The sequence below is a fragment of the Lolium perenne genome, chromosome 2, assembly GCF_019359855.2.
Source record: "Lolium perenne isolate Kyuss_39 chromosome 2, Kyuss_2.0, whole genome shotgun sequence".
Lineage (NCBI taxonomy): Eukaryota > Viridiplantae > Streptophyta > Magnoliopsida > Poales > Poaceae > Lolium > Lolium perenne.
The window spans coordinates 15,445,985-15,461,389 of record NC_067245.2 but is presented as its reverse complement, the minus strand read 5'-3'; the positions used below and the strand labels follow the sequence as shown (position 1 = coordinate 15,461,389).

Genomic DNA, 15,405 nt, shown 5'->3' with positions numbered 1-15,405 from the left:
ATAATTTTTTAGACGCATTAGCTCTCCATCTCTCTACCATCCAATAGGTAAGCCTTGGAAAGTTTTGCTTTCCATCAACAATTTGTATGACCTCAAGGACCACACAGTTTTAGTCAAAGAAATTTACAAGACAAAACCTACGTCAATGTTTTCAAATAATTCTCCAAGCAACGGAATCTACAGCCAATCAGGCAAGGGAGCACTGCAACCTGCGAGGAACCAATCGTCATGGTCGACCATGACAGGAAACATTGTTGCTCCCTATGAACGCGATCTGTTCGCAGCACAAACTACAGTTAAGAGGACAAAAACAAATGACGTAGGGTTTCTTGGTCTAGCCTTCATTGGTTGCCAAACTAGTATCGTAACTACGCTTTGCTGTTACTTTCTTTCTCGTGTAGTCAAGTTGGTTTCTCGAATGATAAGCACATTATGTACTCCTTTCCGATAATATGTTATGCCCATCATTTAGAAAGGCCAGAAACAAAGTTCTTCAAAAACAAACAGTCTTAAGATTTGGATTTTACTTTGCGTTGCAAAACGTAATCATGTTTCCGTTTGCTTCCATGTTTACATTTGGACGAGTCAGGTGATCCCATCCAATTTGTTTCCTTTGTTCCAATGCATTAGCTCTCCATCTCTTTACCATCCAATCGATATGCCTTAAAAAGTTCAGATTCCCATAATCTATTTGCATGACCTCAAGAACTTTGCAATTTTCTGTGAAGAACTTGGCTAGGCAAACCTCAAAGCTATCGAGCTCCCATCAACTCAAACTGCAACTTGACATTTTTCAAATGACTCTCCAAGCAACTGAACCAGCAACCACTCAAACCAGGGAGCTCCGCAACTTCCGAGGATTCACTGTTGAGCGTCGGAGCGTAGCCGATCCTCGACCTCCTGGCCGTCGTGGTCGTGGCTCATCCAGGACAAGTGTTCGCTGCCCAGGTTGCCGCAGCACCTGGTGTCGAGGTTGAGGGTGTCAGTGCGTGGCCAGAGCGGCCGCCATCGCCGGGAGAGGGCAGCGGTGCATGGTTTGGCTCCGAGTTTATCATCTCAGCTGCTAGATACTTCGACTCTAACTCAAAACGGATGGACACATCCCAGCTTCCAATCCAATCTTGTTCCCGAATATGAACCACAGAATCCGACATGGTCTCCTCTGTAATCAGTTTGCACCCCGATCCCACTTGACACCTTATGCAAGACTAACCATCAGTGACCCAGACAAAAGAGAATTGATTATCCCAAAAAAGTTCACAACTCAGCCGAATCCCTATGCTGCAAATCTTGCAAACTATGAACCGAATCCAGATAATCCTTCATCATATGTTCTCAAAGCTCATGCCTTCTGGATCTTACTTCCGCATACAGAGCTATGAACAGAATCAGTAGCAACAAAAAAAAACATGGAGCACCTATATACTACATGAGACTATCTGCACATTTGTCCATGGCATCATCCAGGAAAAAGTTACTGTCGATCGTACATCACATAGTTTGTTCACTACGGATAAAGAATGTCACAGTGGCCACGCCTACACAGCAAGGTCAGCAAGGGTGCGCCATCCGATGATAACAAGTTGTCTTCACTTCCCCGCTCCAGTGGCTTATGAGCTGTGCTTGAGGAATAGTAGCTTTGAACTATATGATAAGGCATCTTCCCTAGACCTGACTGGTTGAAGAAATCAAGGCGCTTTACTCGCACAGGTTGACCCGACGTCGACTTCGTGTCCACAATTTCGACACGCAAAGGTATGCCGAGTGCATATGTCAAAGCCCTCATCTGTATAGCTTCGGCTTCAGCATCCTGGCTACGCACCTTCGTCCGACAGAACTGGCACCAAAACCATATATGCAGCATGTTGAGCCTAATTTGTGACTGGTAAAACTTACTATCGGCTCTCTTTACACAACAAGTCATAGCAGTTGACTAGTGGGAAACTTTATTTCTAGACTTTACATGTTTATCCAGAGATAAGAAAAATCGTGCACCAAGAAAATTGCTATTGAAAATCAATTACTCTGTCAAAGATAAATAGGAAAATATAATCCATTTACTACTGTATATCGTGAATGATATCGTAGAGTACATTACTATAGGGCAGAAACCCAACCTGTTGAGCTTCGGCTCTGGCTTCACCTTCAGGATGCAGGCCTCGCACCGTCTTCCTACAGTACTGGCAATAAAACCATATATGTGGTATGGTGAGCGTAATCTGTGAGTGGTAAGACTTAATATTGGCTCTCTTTACGCAAAAAGTCTCAGAAGTTCACGAGCTGCAAACTTTATTTCTAGAGTTTACATGTCTATCCAGAGAGAAAGGTAATTCGCATACCAAGAAAATTGCTACTGAAATTCAATCCTCTGTCAAAGATAAAGAGGACAAAATAATCCATTTACTGTATATCGTGAATGGTAGCAGAGAGTATAGTACTACAGTGTAGAAACCCAACCTGGACGACATCCATATCTCTGGGGATAAATGGCTTGTAGATATCTTGTGTACGGATCTCAACCTCCGTAAGCACCCTAAGGAAATAAAGAACTGACGAAAACAATATGTTATATAAAGAACAAACAGACAAACAACACATCACAACAAGGATTGACATCCCTTACTATTGCGTGACGAGGGATCTTCAAGGCTTCTCTCATACAGCTTTTCAGAAGTCAGGCTAAAGAGATAAAAGAACTTTGCTGTAAACTAAAATGTAACTAAGATGAAATAAGGGTATCTTTAACATATTGTCAAGACCTTTTCTAAGAATCTCTACAAAACACTCATGTTATAAACTACACATACCCGTTTGCAACTGAGTTGACCAAACAATAGAACTCCTGAAACAAAAGTGAAGACATTTGGTTATGCATGTAAGATATATCATGAACAGAAGATCAAAGTACTGCAGGAAACCATCCATATTCCCACAGTACTGGTGAAAGAGGTGAAACAACATGATCTAAGCCAGGTTTATCCAACACAATCTGATGAAGCAGCATGACGACGTTTAATTGTCAGAACAACTGAAGAGCCACAAGGGATACGACTATTGTTGGCATGTATAGATGTCCCACATAATTCTTTTATCTGTAGATGGCTGAGCTAACAGTATGGATAATTAGGGCTAAAGAGATGATGCAAAACAAGTTAACCTACTATAATACTTACAGAAACGGTAATGCAAAACAGGTTTAGGCTTTTGTAGGCAGTAGGCTACTAGAATACTTACAAAAACAAGGGATAACAAGTAGTCACGTTTTAACAAGTATGCTTCTCCCCAGTGAAGTTGATACAATCTCTCTGTAGATACTTCCACACATTTCATCAGACGAATAACCTCAGCTTGCCTATCTTGCATTTGTCCAAGGTTCTCCTGTTTACAAGCCTAATTGTATTACACTTCCATGGAAATAAAGAAAGCAATGCCATCATCATGAAAAAAACAGAAAAAAGTTACCAAGTAGGAGAACAGGAAAGCTCTGTAAAAACAGCTGCCATCACTCCGAGTTCTTCTCAAGAGCCCATACTGCTTACTGAGAATCTATAAAAAAAATGATTTTCAGATGTGCAAATAAACTAATGCTTCAAGTATTAAATTAGCTGCAAGCGAACAAACCTTGATCTTTTCCTGGATGATGTAGTTATTTGAAGATTTAAGAATCAAATCCGATATTGGTTCCTATCATTCCAAAAATAAGAATCAAAAAGATATCTTTAAGGTATGATAGATAATATGTAAGATTCGTCTAACTTGAGTGTGGATTTGAATAAGACATGCTGTGAGGAAAGGCAGAAAATGAAACTCTCGAATATCAAGTGATAGTCACTGGTAAAAAATGAATGCCTTATGACAGACTACGGTAAAAGGGCATATGAGAGGTCAGATGAATTGAGCATAAGAAAAAGAACTTGCTGCGTTTTAGGGTACATTCATTTCATGGTTGATGAGAAAGATGAGGTACAATATTCTCACCAGGAATCGTAACGCTGTTGGATATTCCTTTGGTGGTCGCATGAGTTTGCTATCAGATGGTCCTCTGAGGTTCTCTCCCCGATTTTGATCATCCGCTACTTCCCCTTCTTCCAGGTGCAGCGAATCGGCATCATCTTCTAGTTCTCTGAGATGCCTATTGTTGTACTCAGCTTCCTCCTGCTCCCAGTTCCAGCTCCCATCATTTTCCTCTTCAGACAGATAATCAGCATCCAGTCCTTCATCCTAGAAAATGGCAGAGTATTCAGGTAAACAATAAAAACGTGCACCTATGTTTCAGCATATATGTAAGGATCATCGATCACAAGGTGTAAAAGCACTAGACAGATGAAATTTGCTTGGAGTAAAACTTAATTAAGCCTAAGTTAGGAGCTTCTCCTATAGCCCAAACTCTCATCATCAGACCTGCACCCTACATAATTGCAGACCATCCTTGTAAAGAATACTTTCCAGCACATATTCAGTGAATAGGCTATTACAAAAAAAAAGTAAGAGCCAGAACAACTGACTCGGCATCCAATGAATAATATCAACGCTATTTCAGGAACAAAATACAATAAAAAAATTACAACTGGGACAATGGGCCAAGAACTCAAGTTATCAAGACACGGAATCGGACTGAGAAATAGCAGAATAGGAGCACAAAGCTTCACCTCATCATTTTCCTCTACCCTGAAATCCCCGTTATCTGGTGCTCGATCTTAGAAAATGGAAGGACATACCTTCCAGAACAAATGCTGTGTATAGGAGGGAAACAAGAAAAATGTGCAGCGAAAACCAGAACACCCGGATCCGGACTAGAGAGGGAAATCCAACACTACGACTAAACATCCTTCTGCCGGTTGTCTTGCCATGAATATCCTGGTCAGGTCACCAAGCCAGCCGATTATACCAAGAACTAGTAGCAGACAACAAATTCGGGCTGCCATTGTATGTGGAGGATCCCACCATTTTCCCCTCCTCCACAAACAAATTCAGAAACTACACGGGGTAGAAAGAACAGGGTCCGCGAGTACCAAACAAAACCATGCAAGAATCGCACCAACTCGAAGAACATACGACCGCGCCCAGTCCTGCAGCCAAGAAACTAATAATTAACGACGACCGCGCCATATCCAACAGCAAGAACGCACCCGCCATGAACTGAGCACAAGAAAGACTCGGAAACAGACCAAGAACGACACAAGAAACGCACCCAATTTCACCGAGAGAATGGTATCTTGGCGAAAACATTGCCTAGAAATCGCCACCAAAGACATAGCAGGACGCTAGAAGCCTAGAACTGACCGTATCCCTGTCGGCGGCACGCGGCGGGGCAAGTGGCGGCTGAAGCGGGGGTGCTGATGTGGAAGGCGCCCCAGGGACGCGGGAGGGCGACGTGAGCGGTGGCGCCACCGGAAGCCGTGGTGGCGACGGCGGTGTGGTATCGCCTCCGCCTCCGCCGCCGCCGCTGTCGCCGCTGCTGGATGCCCGAGCCAGGTCATCAGAATTTCCCTTGGACCCCATTTCTTTCGTCGCTGGAGTTGCCTTTTCTGTCCCTTCGATTTTCGCACTTCTCCCCTCGTTTCCTCTGAAATTCGTCAAGGGACCGAACTGACACATATTTATACTACCGGCATATGAGGGTACCGCGGTGGTACTAACAGCTGTTTTTTTTTTTTTTTACTTTTTCTTTTGCAGGTGAAATATATTGACGGAAAACGTACTAAAAGAGAATATTTTTGTAGAGTCTCTTGAACACATAAAAGTTCACGGTTGAAAAGTTGTTTCTATGTAACAAACATTGCGCGATAGCAACAATTCCATTTTGTTTAAACAAATTCTGTTAAATTTTTCTATATATGTTTTTCTATATAAGAGGATTTATGGCGGAAAATAATTTTATAAGACCTGGTCCAAAATTTTACTAAAATGGGGAAAATTGAAAGTGTATAGAACCCGATGTGTGGTTTGGTAATTAATGACAGTTCCTATGGACTAATATTTACATTGAATTATATTTACAGAAGTTATCCCTAGACAACGCTTGAAATATGTTGGTTTTAAGATTGCAATAAGAAGAAATAAGGTGCAAGTTTAAGATGAGCCAACTCAAAGAGATCAAACACTTGAAGCTTGCCACCCATATGGTGATCATGGATATGTGAAGATGCACCAAATAAGAAGCTCTCCTATAGTATAGTGAATTATGGGAGAGCAATTCACAAGACCTCATCAAGCAAGCACAATTAAGAAAGGTGTTCCGTCTTGTTGCGGTCAAGATCGCCTTCATCTAGATCAAGTGGAATGCAAAAGGTTAAGGTTTGCTCTTGGTAGTTTGTTTCTAACCGGTCTCGTGGTTTAGTTGGGAGACCGGTTCATAGGCTAGACGTCGTACTATCAAGAGGCTCTCGAGTGAGTAACTCGGTCGTATCGTTCGTAGTGCGGTCAAACCTTTGCATCCTTGCATCATATTTCTTAGTTGTTATTTGGATCTTATGTATGTAATGTTTTAAAGCTTGTGGTTATTTCCATGACAAGCTCTAGTTTATCGAAAATGGATTCCGCGCATATCACTTGTTTCGTTTTCGATGTTGGAGTTTTTCTTGGTTCTCTGGGTTTAGAGGTTTCACTCTAAAATTCATAGAAAATCAACCCCCACTATAAAATTCAATGACGGAGTTTTTGTTGGGGTAGCTCTTATCGTACTCTTTCCAACAAAATTGGTTTCATGTCGATCGGAGTTTCCAAACTCTAGATTTCGCGATACTAAGTTTGCCTTTGATTTAAGAGAGAAAATAAAAAGGAGAAGAAAAAGACTGGGCGCTGGCGCACCCTGACCGGTGGTACCGCCAGGGGCAAGCTGGTACCACAGCCAGTCAGCGGCCGGTGGCATCGCTCGGGATGTCGCTCGCAGTACCGGCAATGCCTCAAAAGACACAAATGTTTTCCAGTACCGTACCCCCGCGCACATTGCCGGTACCACGGCCGGTGGTACCGCCCCGGCCTGGCCGTGGTATTGGGCATGGGTGGCCGGTGGTACCCCCTCCCCGTCTCCCACGTCACCTTGGCCTGCTGCCGGCGCCTCCTCTCACCAAGTCGATCAGCGGGCGGTGATACCGGCCACACCCAGCCGGTAGTACCGGCCCATGTTGGACCAGCCCCAGTGGGCAGAAAAACGCGAGCCCATTTTTAAGCCATCTCTTTTTCCTGTTGCAATACTTCTTCCTCCTCCCCTCTTCTCAATATTTTCCCCACCATTGTTGTTCATCCTTGAGCTTGAGATCTTTCTCCCCAACCATTGTTTCTTGCATCTATTTGAGAGAAATTTGAGGGGATCTATATCCACACTTTGACCAAACCAAATCATCTCTTTGTGAGTGAACCTTTGGGATCTAGATCTTGGAGAATTTTGTGTTCTCCTATTTTTTTTCTTCCTCTCATATTCCCCCGATAGCTTTTTGTAGCTTTGTTAGAATTTGAGGGAGAAGGATTTGAGCATCTTTGTGGTGTTCTTGCCATTGCATTTGGTGCATCGGTTTGACTTCTTTACGGTGATACGTGGAGGTGAAAGTTCGTGAGATATTCACTTTGGGAGCTTGTTCCCGTAGCTTGTTCGTCTTGGGTCTCTGGACCCTAGACGGTTTAGTGGTCTTTGTGGTGTTCTTGGAGACTCCAATTAAGTTGTGGAGATTCTTCAAGGGCAAGACCTTTATGGCGATTTATTGGGAGCCTCCAATTAAGTTGTGGAGATATCCCAAAGCTTTGTGCGGGTTTCGTGACCATCCTAAGGTTCCATAGTGGATCGAGGTCTTCCACTTTGGTGGGAAGGGTCGAGGAGAATATGGTGAGGCCTTCGTGTCGTTTGGAGTGCTTTGTCCTCCACACCGCTCCAATGGAGACTAGCACTCGCAAGAGTGTGAACTTCGGGATATACATCGCCGTCTCTGCGTCACCTCGGTTATTTCTATACCCGAGCTATTTACTTATGCACTTTACTTTGTGATAGCCTTCGTGCTTGAAGTTATATATCTTGCTATCACATAGTTGCTTGTCTTGCTTAGCGTAAGTTGTTGGTGCACATAGGTGAACCCTAGTTATATATGATTTGTGCTTGACAAATTAAATGTTAGTTTTATTTCGCCTATTCACCCCCCTCTAGGCGGTATCTATGCCCTTTCAACGGCACAACCCATCAAAGGTGTAGGGATTGTTTAGTGCACTCCCTTCATAAAACTATATTGAGTGTTACATGTTCCAACGTTCCCTGTCAATTTGATATCTCTAAGTGCTTTAATTGATCAATTGGACTACATAATATATCTTCATAAGAAAATGTGTGTGATTCAGGAGAGGCTGGCGGGTAGGAGGATTGGGACTGGAACTAGGCCTAGAGGACTGTGGTACATGGATCGTGGAGGTTCGGTGTTTGCTGTTGGTGATGCTGAAAAGGAGAATATTTCCATGATTCATCATTGTAGAATGGGTCATATGTCTTTTGATAAGATCATTAGAGTCTTCCCTGATGTAATGCATGGAGTTTTTTTTTAACCAGAGCGCCCTAGAAGGGGCTCGAACCTTTCATTAAAATAATAGAGGAGGTACAAATTTGTTACAAAGGACCCCAAGAAATAAGAGAGTTACACATATGGATCCCTAGTACTTGTAGAAAGGACCTTGCTAAAAGATCTAAAATTGCAATATAATCCTTGCTCTTCCCCGCTATGGAGCCAAGAACACATCTCACTGCAGCCATGGGCGAAGACGGGTATGAAACCACTTGTCTTCGACCTGGCAAATCCCCCCGCGTCTGTGTTGAAACAAGGCCTCCGAACGGAGGTTGAAATCATGTCGGAGCACACCGACATTGGTAAGACCATCTTGGCCATCGATCTGAAAGCAGAAGAGATGCTCCGAGAAGAGAAGGTTCTTGTACCCCAAATCCACTCAAAGCAAAGCAGCAGATTAACACCGACACCCAGGCAGGAGGATTAACCTACCAGCTAGCCCAAAGTTTCTTACACGAACTCGGGAGGGCAGGAAGAGGCAATATCGGTCGCGGCGAACATCAGGTCTCCGAAGAGTGGATTCTCTGGTACCCTGGCGCAAACCAGAGTGGAGATTTCCTAAAGAGAGGAGCTCTGAGCCGTGCTCACCACCATGGTGAGCATCTTGCTGGATATCCAAATCTTACACAACCGTCGTCGATCTGCAAAGAGAGATCCCAAATCCTGGATCTAGGGATTTGGCCTCCACATCAAGCTTATTCTTGGCCTGGGGGAGGAAGAACTCAAGCAGCATCCATCGGCACCACGCCGCCGCCACCCGCCAGACTCCCAACTCCAACCACCCGACGCCGCTTGGAAACGCCGAGCGCTCTCCAACCACCGGAATAGCGCGAAACTCCTGTGGAGTTAAGCGGTGATGACTTCCACCTACTTGATAAATATAATACCTTCAAGAGTTATGGGCATAAAGTCACCCTCTGACATGTTAATGGGTGATAATACATTTCTAGTCCCACCAAAATTATTTGGTTGTACTTGTTTTGTTAGAGATCACAGACCATCTGTTGGTAAACTTGACCCAAAAGCAGTTAAATGCATTTTTATTGGATATGCATCTTGGAAGCGTGGCTACAAGTGTTGTAGTCCATCAAAACGATGTACCTTTGTAAGTATGGATGCCACTTTTCGAGAAGTTAAGCCATTTTATGGTGAAAAGACTGATATAAGTATGTTGTTTGAGGAGCCTAACCAACAAAAGAATAATGAGGTTGGCCAAGAGGGGGGAGAGTATTGTTGCAAGTCCAGAATAACATGATCCACAACCAATTGTGGTTTCAGTCCCTATTTCTATAACTGCTGCTCCATCTAATGTTCATACTGAACCACCTATCCATATTGAACCACCTGTTGTACAACTTGAAAATGTAAAAATGTAGAGGGACATCATGCTAGTGTATCCGCGATGACCTCGACGTGGAGTACAACAGGAGCAACAGGTGCATGGGGAGAAATAGGTGCACGGGGAACAACAAATGCAAGGGTGTAAGGATAGTATGCCGCACCTATAGGGGTGGGTGAATATGTGCTACCCAATTTTTAGTCTTTTTTCAATTAAGGTTTGACACAAAGGTATATCCTCTCTAGATATGCAACTATGTGAATTTACCTAGATGACAAGATACACAACTAAGGAAGACATAGTAATGCAATAAGGATAGAGGTAACCGATAGTGGAGCACGCGGAGACATAAGAGATGATTCTCGTAGTTCTTTCCTTTTGAGGGGAAGTACGTCTATGTTGGAGTGGTGTGATTGCCACGAAGGCCTAACCAACGCCACAAAGGCCTCACCCTATTCTCTAGTGAGCAACGTCACAAAGGTCTAGCTCACTTATCCACTAAGGGATTCCTCGAGGCGGAAACTGTGCCTTTACAAGGTTCTTGGGGCACGCATCCACAACTGAATTGGAGGCTCCCAATAGGTGTAACAGCAACAGCAAAAAGATCAAATCAAGTAACAACAACAAGGGTTTCCAAAAGGAGCACTAGCAATGGTGCACTCAAGCAAATGAGGTGGAAATGTAAATCGCTTCGGTGCAGATGTAGATCGGGGTCTTCTCCTTCGATTCTCCATAGATCAAGAGCTTTGGGTGGTTGAGGAAGGAGATCAAGTGATTCTTGTGGCTCAACCAGGTATGGTGTTCTTGAGGATGGATGAGCAAAATTCCAAGGAATAAGGAGTCTTTTATACCCATTCCATCTAATGTAGCCGTTGCAAAAAATCTAGTGAGGTACTACCTCTATTGCCAGCGGTAGTACCACTTGACTGATTCTTCGGACTTTCACCTGGTCAAATTCCAGCAGTAAATGGTGGGAGCGGTACTACAACTAGTTGAGAACAATACTACCGCTTATTGCACATCATCAGTACCACTGCTCCACTACCGCTCTACTACTGCCCAACTTCCCGAGAGCGTAGTACCCCGAGCGGTACCAGCACTGTACTGACCGCGGTACTACCGCGCCAGGAGAGATGTGCAGAACTACTGCTGGGAGCGGTACTACCGCTCTCAGCAGCGGTACTACCGCCCTGTAAACTTCAGGCAGCAAATCTCATTCCACACACATATCTTCATTCGACCTTTTCCCAGAGTTCCCTCAAGCAATCTTTTAGACAAGATACTTATCTGTCACATTGCAGCACACAATTAGATCACATACCGCATTGTCATCAATACCAACACATAATAGGGAAAATGCCCTTTCAATCTCCTCCTTTTTGGTAGTTGATGACAATACCCAATTTGCATAGATTTTATGATATAAGCATAAAGGTGAATAAAATTTAGCCAGAGCTCCCCCTCAACATGTGCTACACCCAATCACTTGCATATAGGTGCGATGCCACATATCAAGAATGGTAAGGAACTCTCTCTAAATTTTATACACCAACCACTATAAGCATATGATAGAGCTATATGTTAGAGAGTAATGTGAACTAGCTCCATCTATCAAGCATGATATAAAGATAAGCATATCCTAAGCATAGTACATATCCATAGAGCATAGTTTTACACACATACAAATACCACGAGTAGTTCACAAACCAAATACAGAAACAATAAACACATACGTAGAGGAATAAAGTTCACAAGTCAAGAAGATCAAATGAAGAATGAAGAGCATCCTTGTGACTTAGCCCATGCAAATACCCGAGAGCAACCTAATAGACCTCTACTCCCCACGGCCTAGTTTTACACACATACAAATACCACGAGTAGTTCACAAACCAAATATATAAACAACAAACACGTACGTAGAGGAATAAAGTTCACAAGCCAAGAAGATCAATTGAAGAATGAAGAGCATGCTTGTGACTTAGCCCATGAAAATACCCGAGAGCAACCTAATAGATCTCTACTCCCCCTTTGGCATCAAGACACCAAAAAGGTCGAAGAGCGATGCTAACGTCCCATAGGTCACACCTCCTCATCATCCGACTCCTCGGACTCCTCAGACTCCTCGTCAGACCCGTCGGCATCCGGAATATCCTCACTAGAGCCAGCAAACTTGTACTTTGTAGACGGACCGGCACCACAAGCCTCGAACGCACCCAAGTTGGCATGCTCAGACATCCACCTCTCCTCAGGATTAATCTCTCCCTCAGATCCCGACTGACAAGGGATCTCAAGCTTCCTCATGATGAGCTTCTAGTTTTCCCTACTCAGCTTACTTGCCCTGTGGGCTTGATACTGGCGCTAGTGAATAATAGCCTTGAAACATAAAAGCTTGCTCAGTTTGGCCTCAATGCGAGAGATCCAGCCGGTGGGAGCATAGCATCATCATCTGCATCTTATTCTTCCTTTTGAGCCCCTCGTCCAAAGTGAGGTATACCATGATCCTTCTTCCTCAAGTCATGCACCTTGTGCGGAGCCACATGTGTAGGCTCCATAAGATATCCGTGACAGACCTCCTTTCAAAGTCCACAAATGAACTTCATGAGATATGGTGCAAATACATGCGCCTTGCGGTCAATAATGCCAAGATGAAGCTCTTCCCATAAGTAGTTCATGACATCCAGTTGCTTCCCTTTGCCACGGTTCTTGTGAGTGTAGTGCATGAGATTGACCAAGTAGCCATGAATTTTATCATGAACGCCCACCTTGGGATTGAGTACCTCCCGATAGATGAGAAGCATGATGTCATACATGGGGAGGAGGTCCTTGGAGCGACCAGCTATGCCACGACCGGGAATGCATAGCTCACTAAGCACATCTCTGGGCATAGCTTTCTTGGTGGTGTGAGCACGGAACATGTTGTGATCCCGGGGATTTTCAATATCCGGGTATTCCATAGAGTATTCAAACTGAGCCCATGTGCCAGTCATCTGATGGTAAAGTGTGATCCATGTCGTAGTCTTAGCATCATCGGATCCAAGGAAGACAGTGGCAATGAACTGACCAATGATGTCCACATCAAAATCATGAGCGAAGTTCATCAAGGGGATCAAGCCAAACTCTTCGCAAATAGCCTTGGCCTCACCAAAGTACTCCTCATTATCATCCATAAGGGAGATGGTAGTGTGCATTGGGGCGACGCGGAATGCCTTGGTTGCATAGCAATCGTTGAATATCCTTTCTTGAGTGGAGTTCCAAAGTGAGGGTTGGCACATTGCGGACTCCTTGCTGCCAAATATGGGTTCTTGTTCCGCAAGTTGATCTAGTCGTTCTCCGGCCACTTGTCCATGGGCTTGGTGGCAAGCTTCGCTGCAGAAAACTTCCGAGCAGCTTCTTTTGTCGTGAGGGATAGCTGCTTAGTGGTCTTCTTAGTTGGCATGACTTCTTCCACTTCACTTTGTTGCTCACGAGGATGACGCCTCTTAGGAGCCCGAGAACCACCTACACCTGTGAGAGAATAAGAGCGAGGGACCATGAGAGGGTTGCACACGATGGAGAGCAAAACTGAGAGGATATAGATGGATGGATAAAAGTCCTGCCAGGAGCGGTAGTACCGCCGTTGGAAGTGGTAGTACCGCTCAGCTCCAGGAGCGGTAGTACCGCACCTGGGAGCAGTAGTACCACACCTGGGAGCGGTAGTACCGCCCGCCAACATGAGCACGACAGATGCAAAATCTGGAGCAAATGGACCACATCCACTATATACACTATGGAAAAATTGACTTTATGTGGTGAATCCTTATTCTATGATATTGTTTTATGAGATCTAATCATATTACGTGTAAGATGTATTGATAGATGCATATTATGTATCCCGTTCTTAAGTATTTGTTCTGATCAAACATATGTGCAAGAACGTGTATGGGGTGATGTCTGTATTAGATGGAGTAACATGGTTTTAGTTATTGGACAGTGACACTATTTTCATGACCTATTATGGCATTGGCCTTTTCTTTTGCTACCTCACTAGGGATAAAGTGAATGCATATGCTATGTTCGTCACCTGACAGTAGTGATGATCTTGTTTGTTAAAGGTAGCATATTTGATATTCAAACATCATGTCAAAGTACCTATGGCTATACTTTGTTAATTCTTAATACAAGATTGCATGGAGTTTTCCCTTTTTTGTGGAGTATAAGAGAGATATGTTGCACCATATCTATGTTAGGACGTGATGCCCATATTAATTCTGATCTTACACATATTATTATTTGCACACTCTATCTCATTGATGAATTACTATTTGTTCACTACAACTTAAAAAGAGAGTAGTCAAGTAAACCCATGAACCCCAGTCCACTTTTTATCATAAGAAACACCTTTATATTGATTTTCTCTTGTTTTCTATTTGCTGCACTATTTTAATCTAAAAATACAAAAATATTTCCTTTTCTTATTTGCATCCAAAACAACAAAAACAATCAACCTCTTTATAGTTTTTACTTAGTTATTTTATCTAGTTTAGTTTTACTTGTTTTATTTTTACTTGTGTTATTTACTTATGCGAAACCTTATGCTTGACAACCACACGGTGGAGTTTGAGACACAAGGCTTTTATTTTACTTGCGGGATTGCTAGAAGAACCGAGAAGAGAATACTCTTTGTCTAGTTCCCCGAGAGTTCGATATAAACCCTCAAGTCACCCTTGTGGGGAAGATAATCTACTGATACAACACTTTGCACTTGGAGTCCCAACGTATCAAGATCTTTTTGGTGTTGCTATTAGCCGTCATCAGACAGGTGGATCCGGAGAGTAGATATATGCATGATCCAAGGAGTGGGCATCTGGATATTGTTCACCGAATCTTGAGGTATCTAAAGGGTAGTCCAGGTAAAGGGCTGTGGTTTAGGAGCAATGGACACTTAGGAGTTGATGGGTACATGGATGCTGATTGGGCGAGTTGTCTGGATAATAGAAGATCAACTTCAGGCTATTGTGTCTTTGTTGGAGAGAAGTTGGTGTCATGGAGGAGCAAGAAGCAACCCATAGTTTCCAAATCAACTGCTGAAGCTCAGAGCAATGTCTCAAGGGCTAAATGAAATGTTGTGGGTGAGAAATCTCCTTAGTGAACTGAAGGTGGCGAGACATGGAAATCTAAATGTGTGGTGTGACAACCAATCAGCCATCAACATTGCCAATAATCATGTGAAGCATAATTCCAAGCATGTGGAGATTGAACGATTCTTCATCAAGGAAAAATTGGATGCATGAATTATCAAAATATCTTATGTGAGTTCAAGACATCAAGTGGCATATGGAGTGCAGTTTAGCTTGTGATAAGATGGAAATGATAGATATCTATCACCAATCTTGAGGGGGATTGTTGAACCAGTACTGGGTTTTTCTAGTGCGTATCCCTTTGGCCCATGTGACTCATGTAGCTTTGTGTATATATATAGAAGGGTTCTCTCCTAGAAAAACCCTAAGACAGAACATACAATGGCGCCTGTCCAAACAGGTTAGC

General features: G+C 43.4%; 1 protein-coding gene across 2 annotated transcripts; it reads right to left on the bottom strand.

The window, feature by feature from the left end:
- Window positions 1-1,219: 1,219 nt before the first annotated feature.
- LOC139835961 (OVARIAN TUMOR DOMAIN-containing deubiquitinating enzyme 1-like) lies at window positions 1,220-5,518 on the bottom strand. Of its 2 annotated transcripts, none has more exons than XM_071825900.1 (10): window positions 5,284-5,518; window positions 3,979-4,221; window positions 3,622-3,684; window positions 3,463-3,546; window positions 3,261-3,378; window positions 2,808-2,842; window positions 2,624-2,708; window positions 2,458-2,549; window positions 2,118-2,180; window positions 1,220-1,837 (listed from the first exon to the last, which is right to left on the bottom strand). In XM_071825900.1, the coding sequence occupies exons 1-10, from the start codon at window positions 5,500-5,502 to the stop codon at window positions 1,508-1,510; spliced, it is 1,332 nt and encodes a 443-aa protein (XP_071682001.1). In that variant the 5' UTR covers window positions 5,503-5,518; the 3' UTR covers window positions 1,220-1,507. The 2 variants fall into 2 exon arrangements, with proteins under 2 accessions (XP_071682001.1, XP_071682002.1); XM_071825901.1 differs by having other exon boundaries at window positions 2,624-2,679; window positions 3,235-3,378; window positions 5,284-5,517.
- Between the last annotated feature and the right edge of the window lie 9,887 nt (window positions 5,519-15,405).

Excerpts from the sequence above, each read along its gene's own strand:
- LOC139835961 (XM_071825900.1), bottom strand. The coding sequence starts at position 5,502 with ATGGGGTCCAAGGGAAATTCTGATGACCTGGCTCGGGCATCCAGCAGC. Across the intron at positions 4,222-5,283 it reads GTGCCGCCGACAGGGATACG|GATGAAGGACTGGATGCTGA; the intron begins GTCAGTTCTAGG and ends GCCATTTTCTAG. Across the intron at positions 2,181-2,457 it reads GAGATATGGATGTCGTCCAG|TACTGTAGGAAGACGGTGCG; the intron begins GTTGGGTTTCTA and ends TTTTATTGCCAG.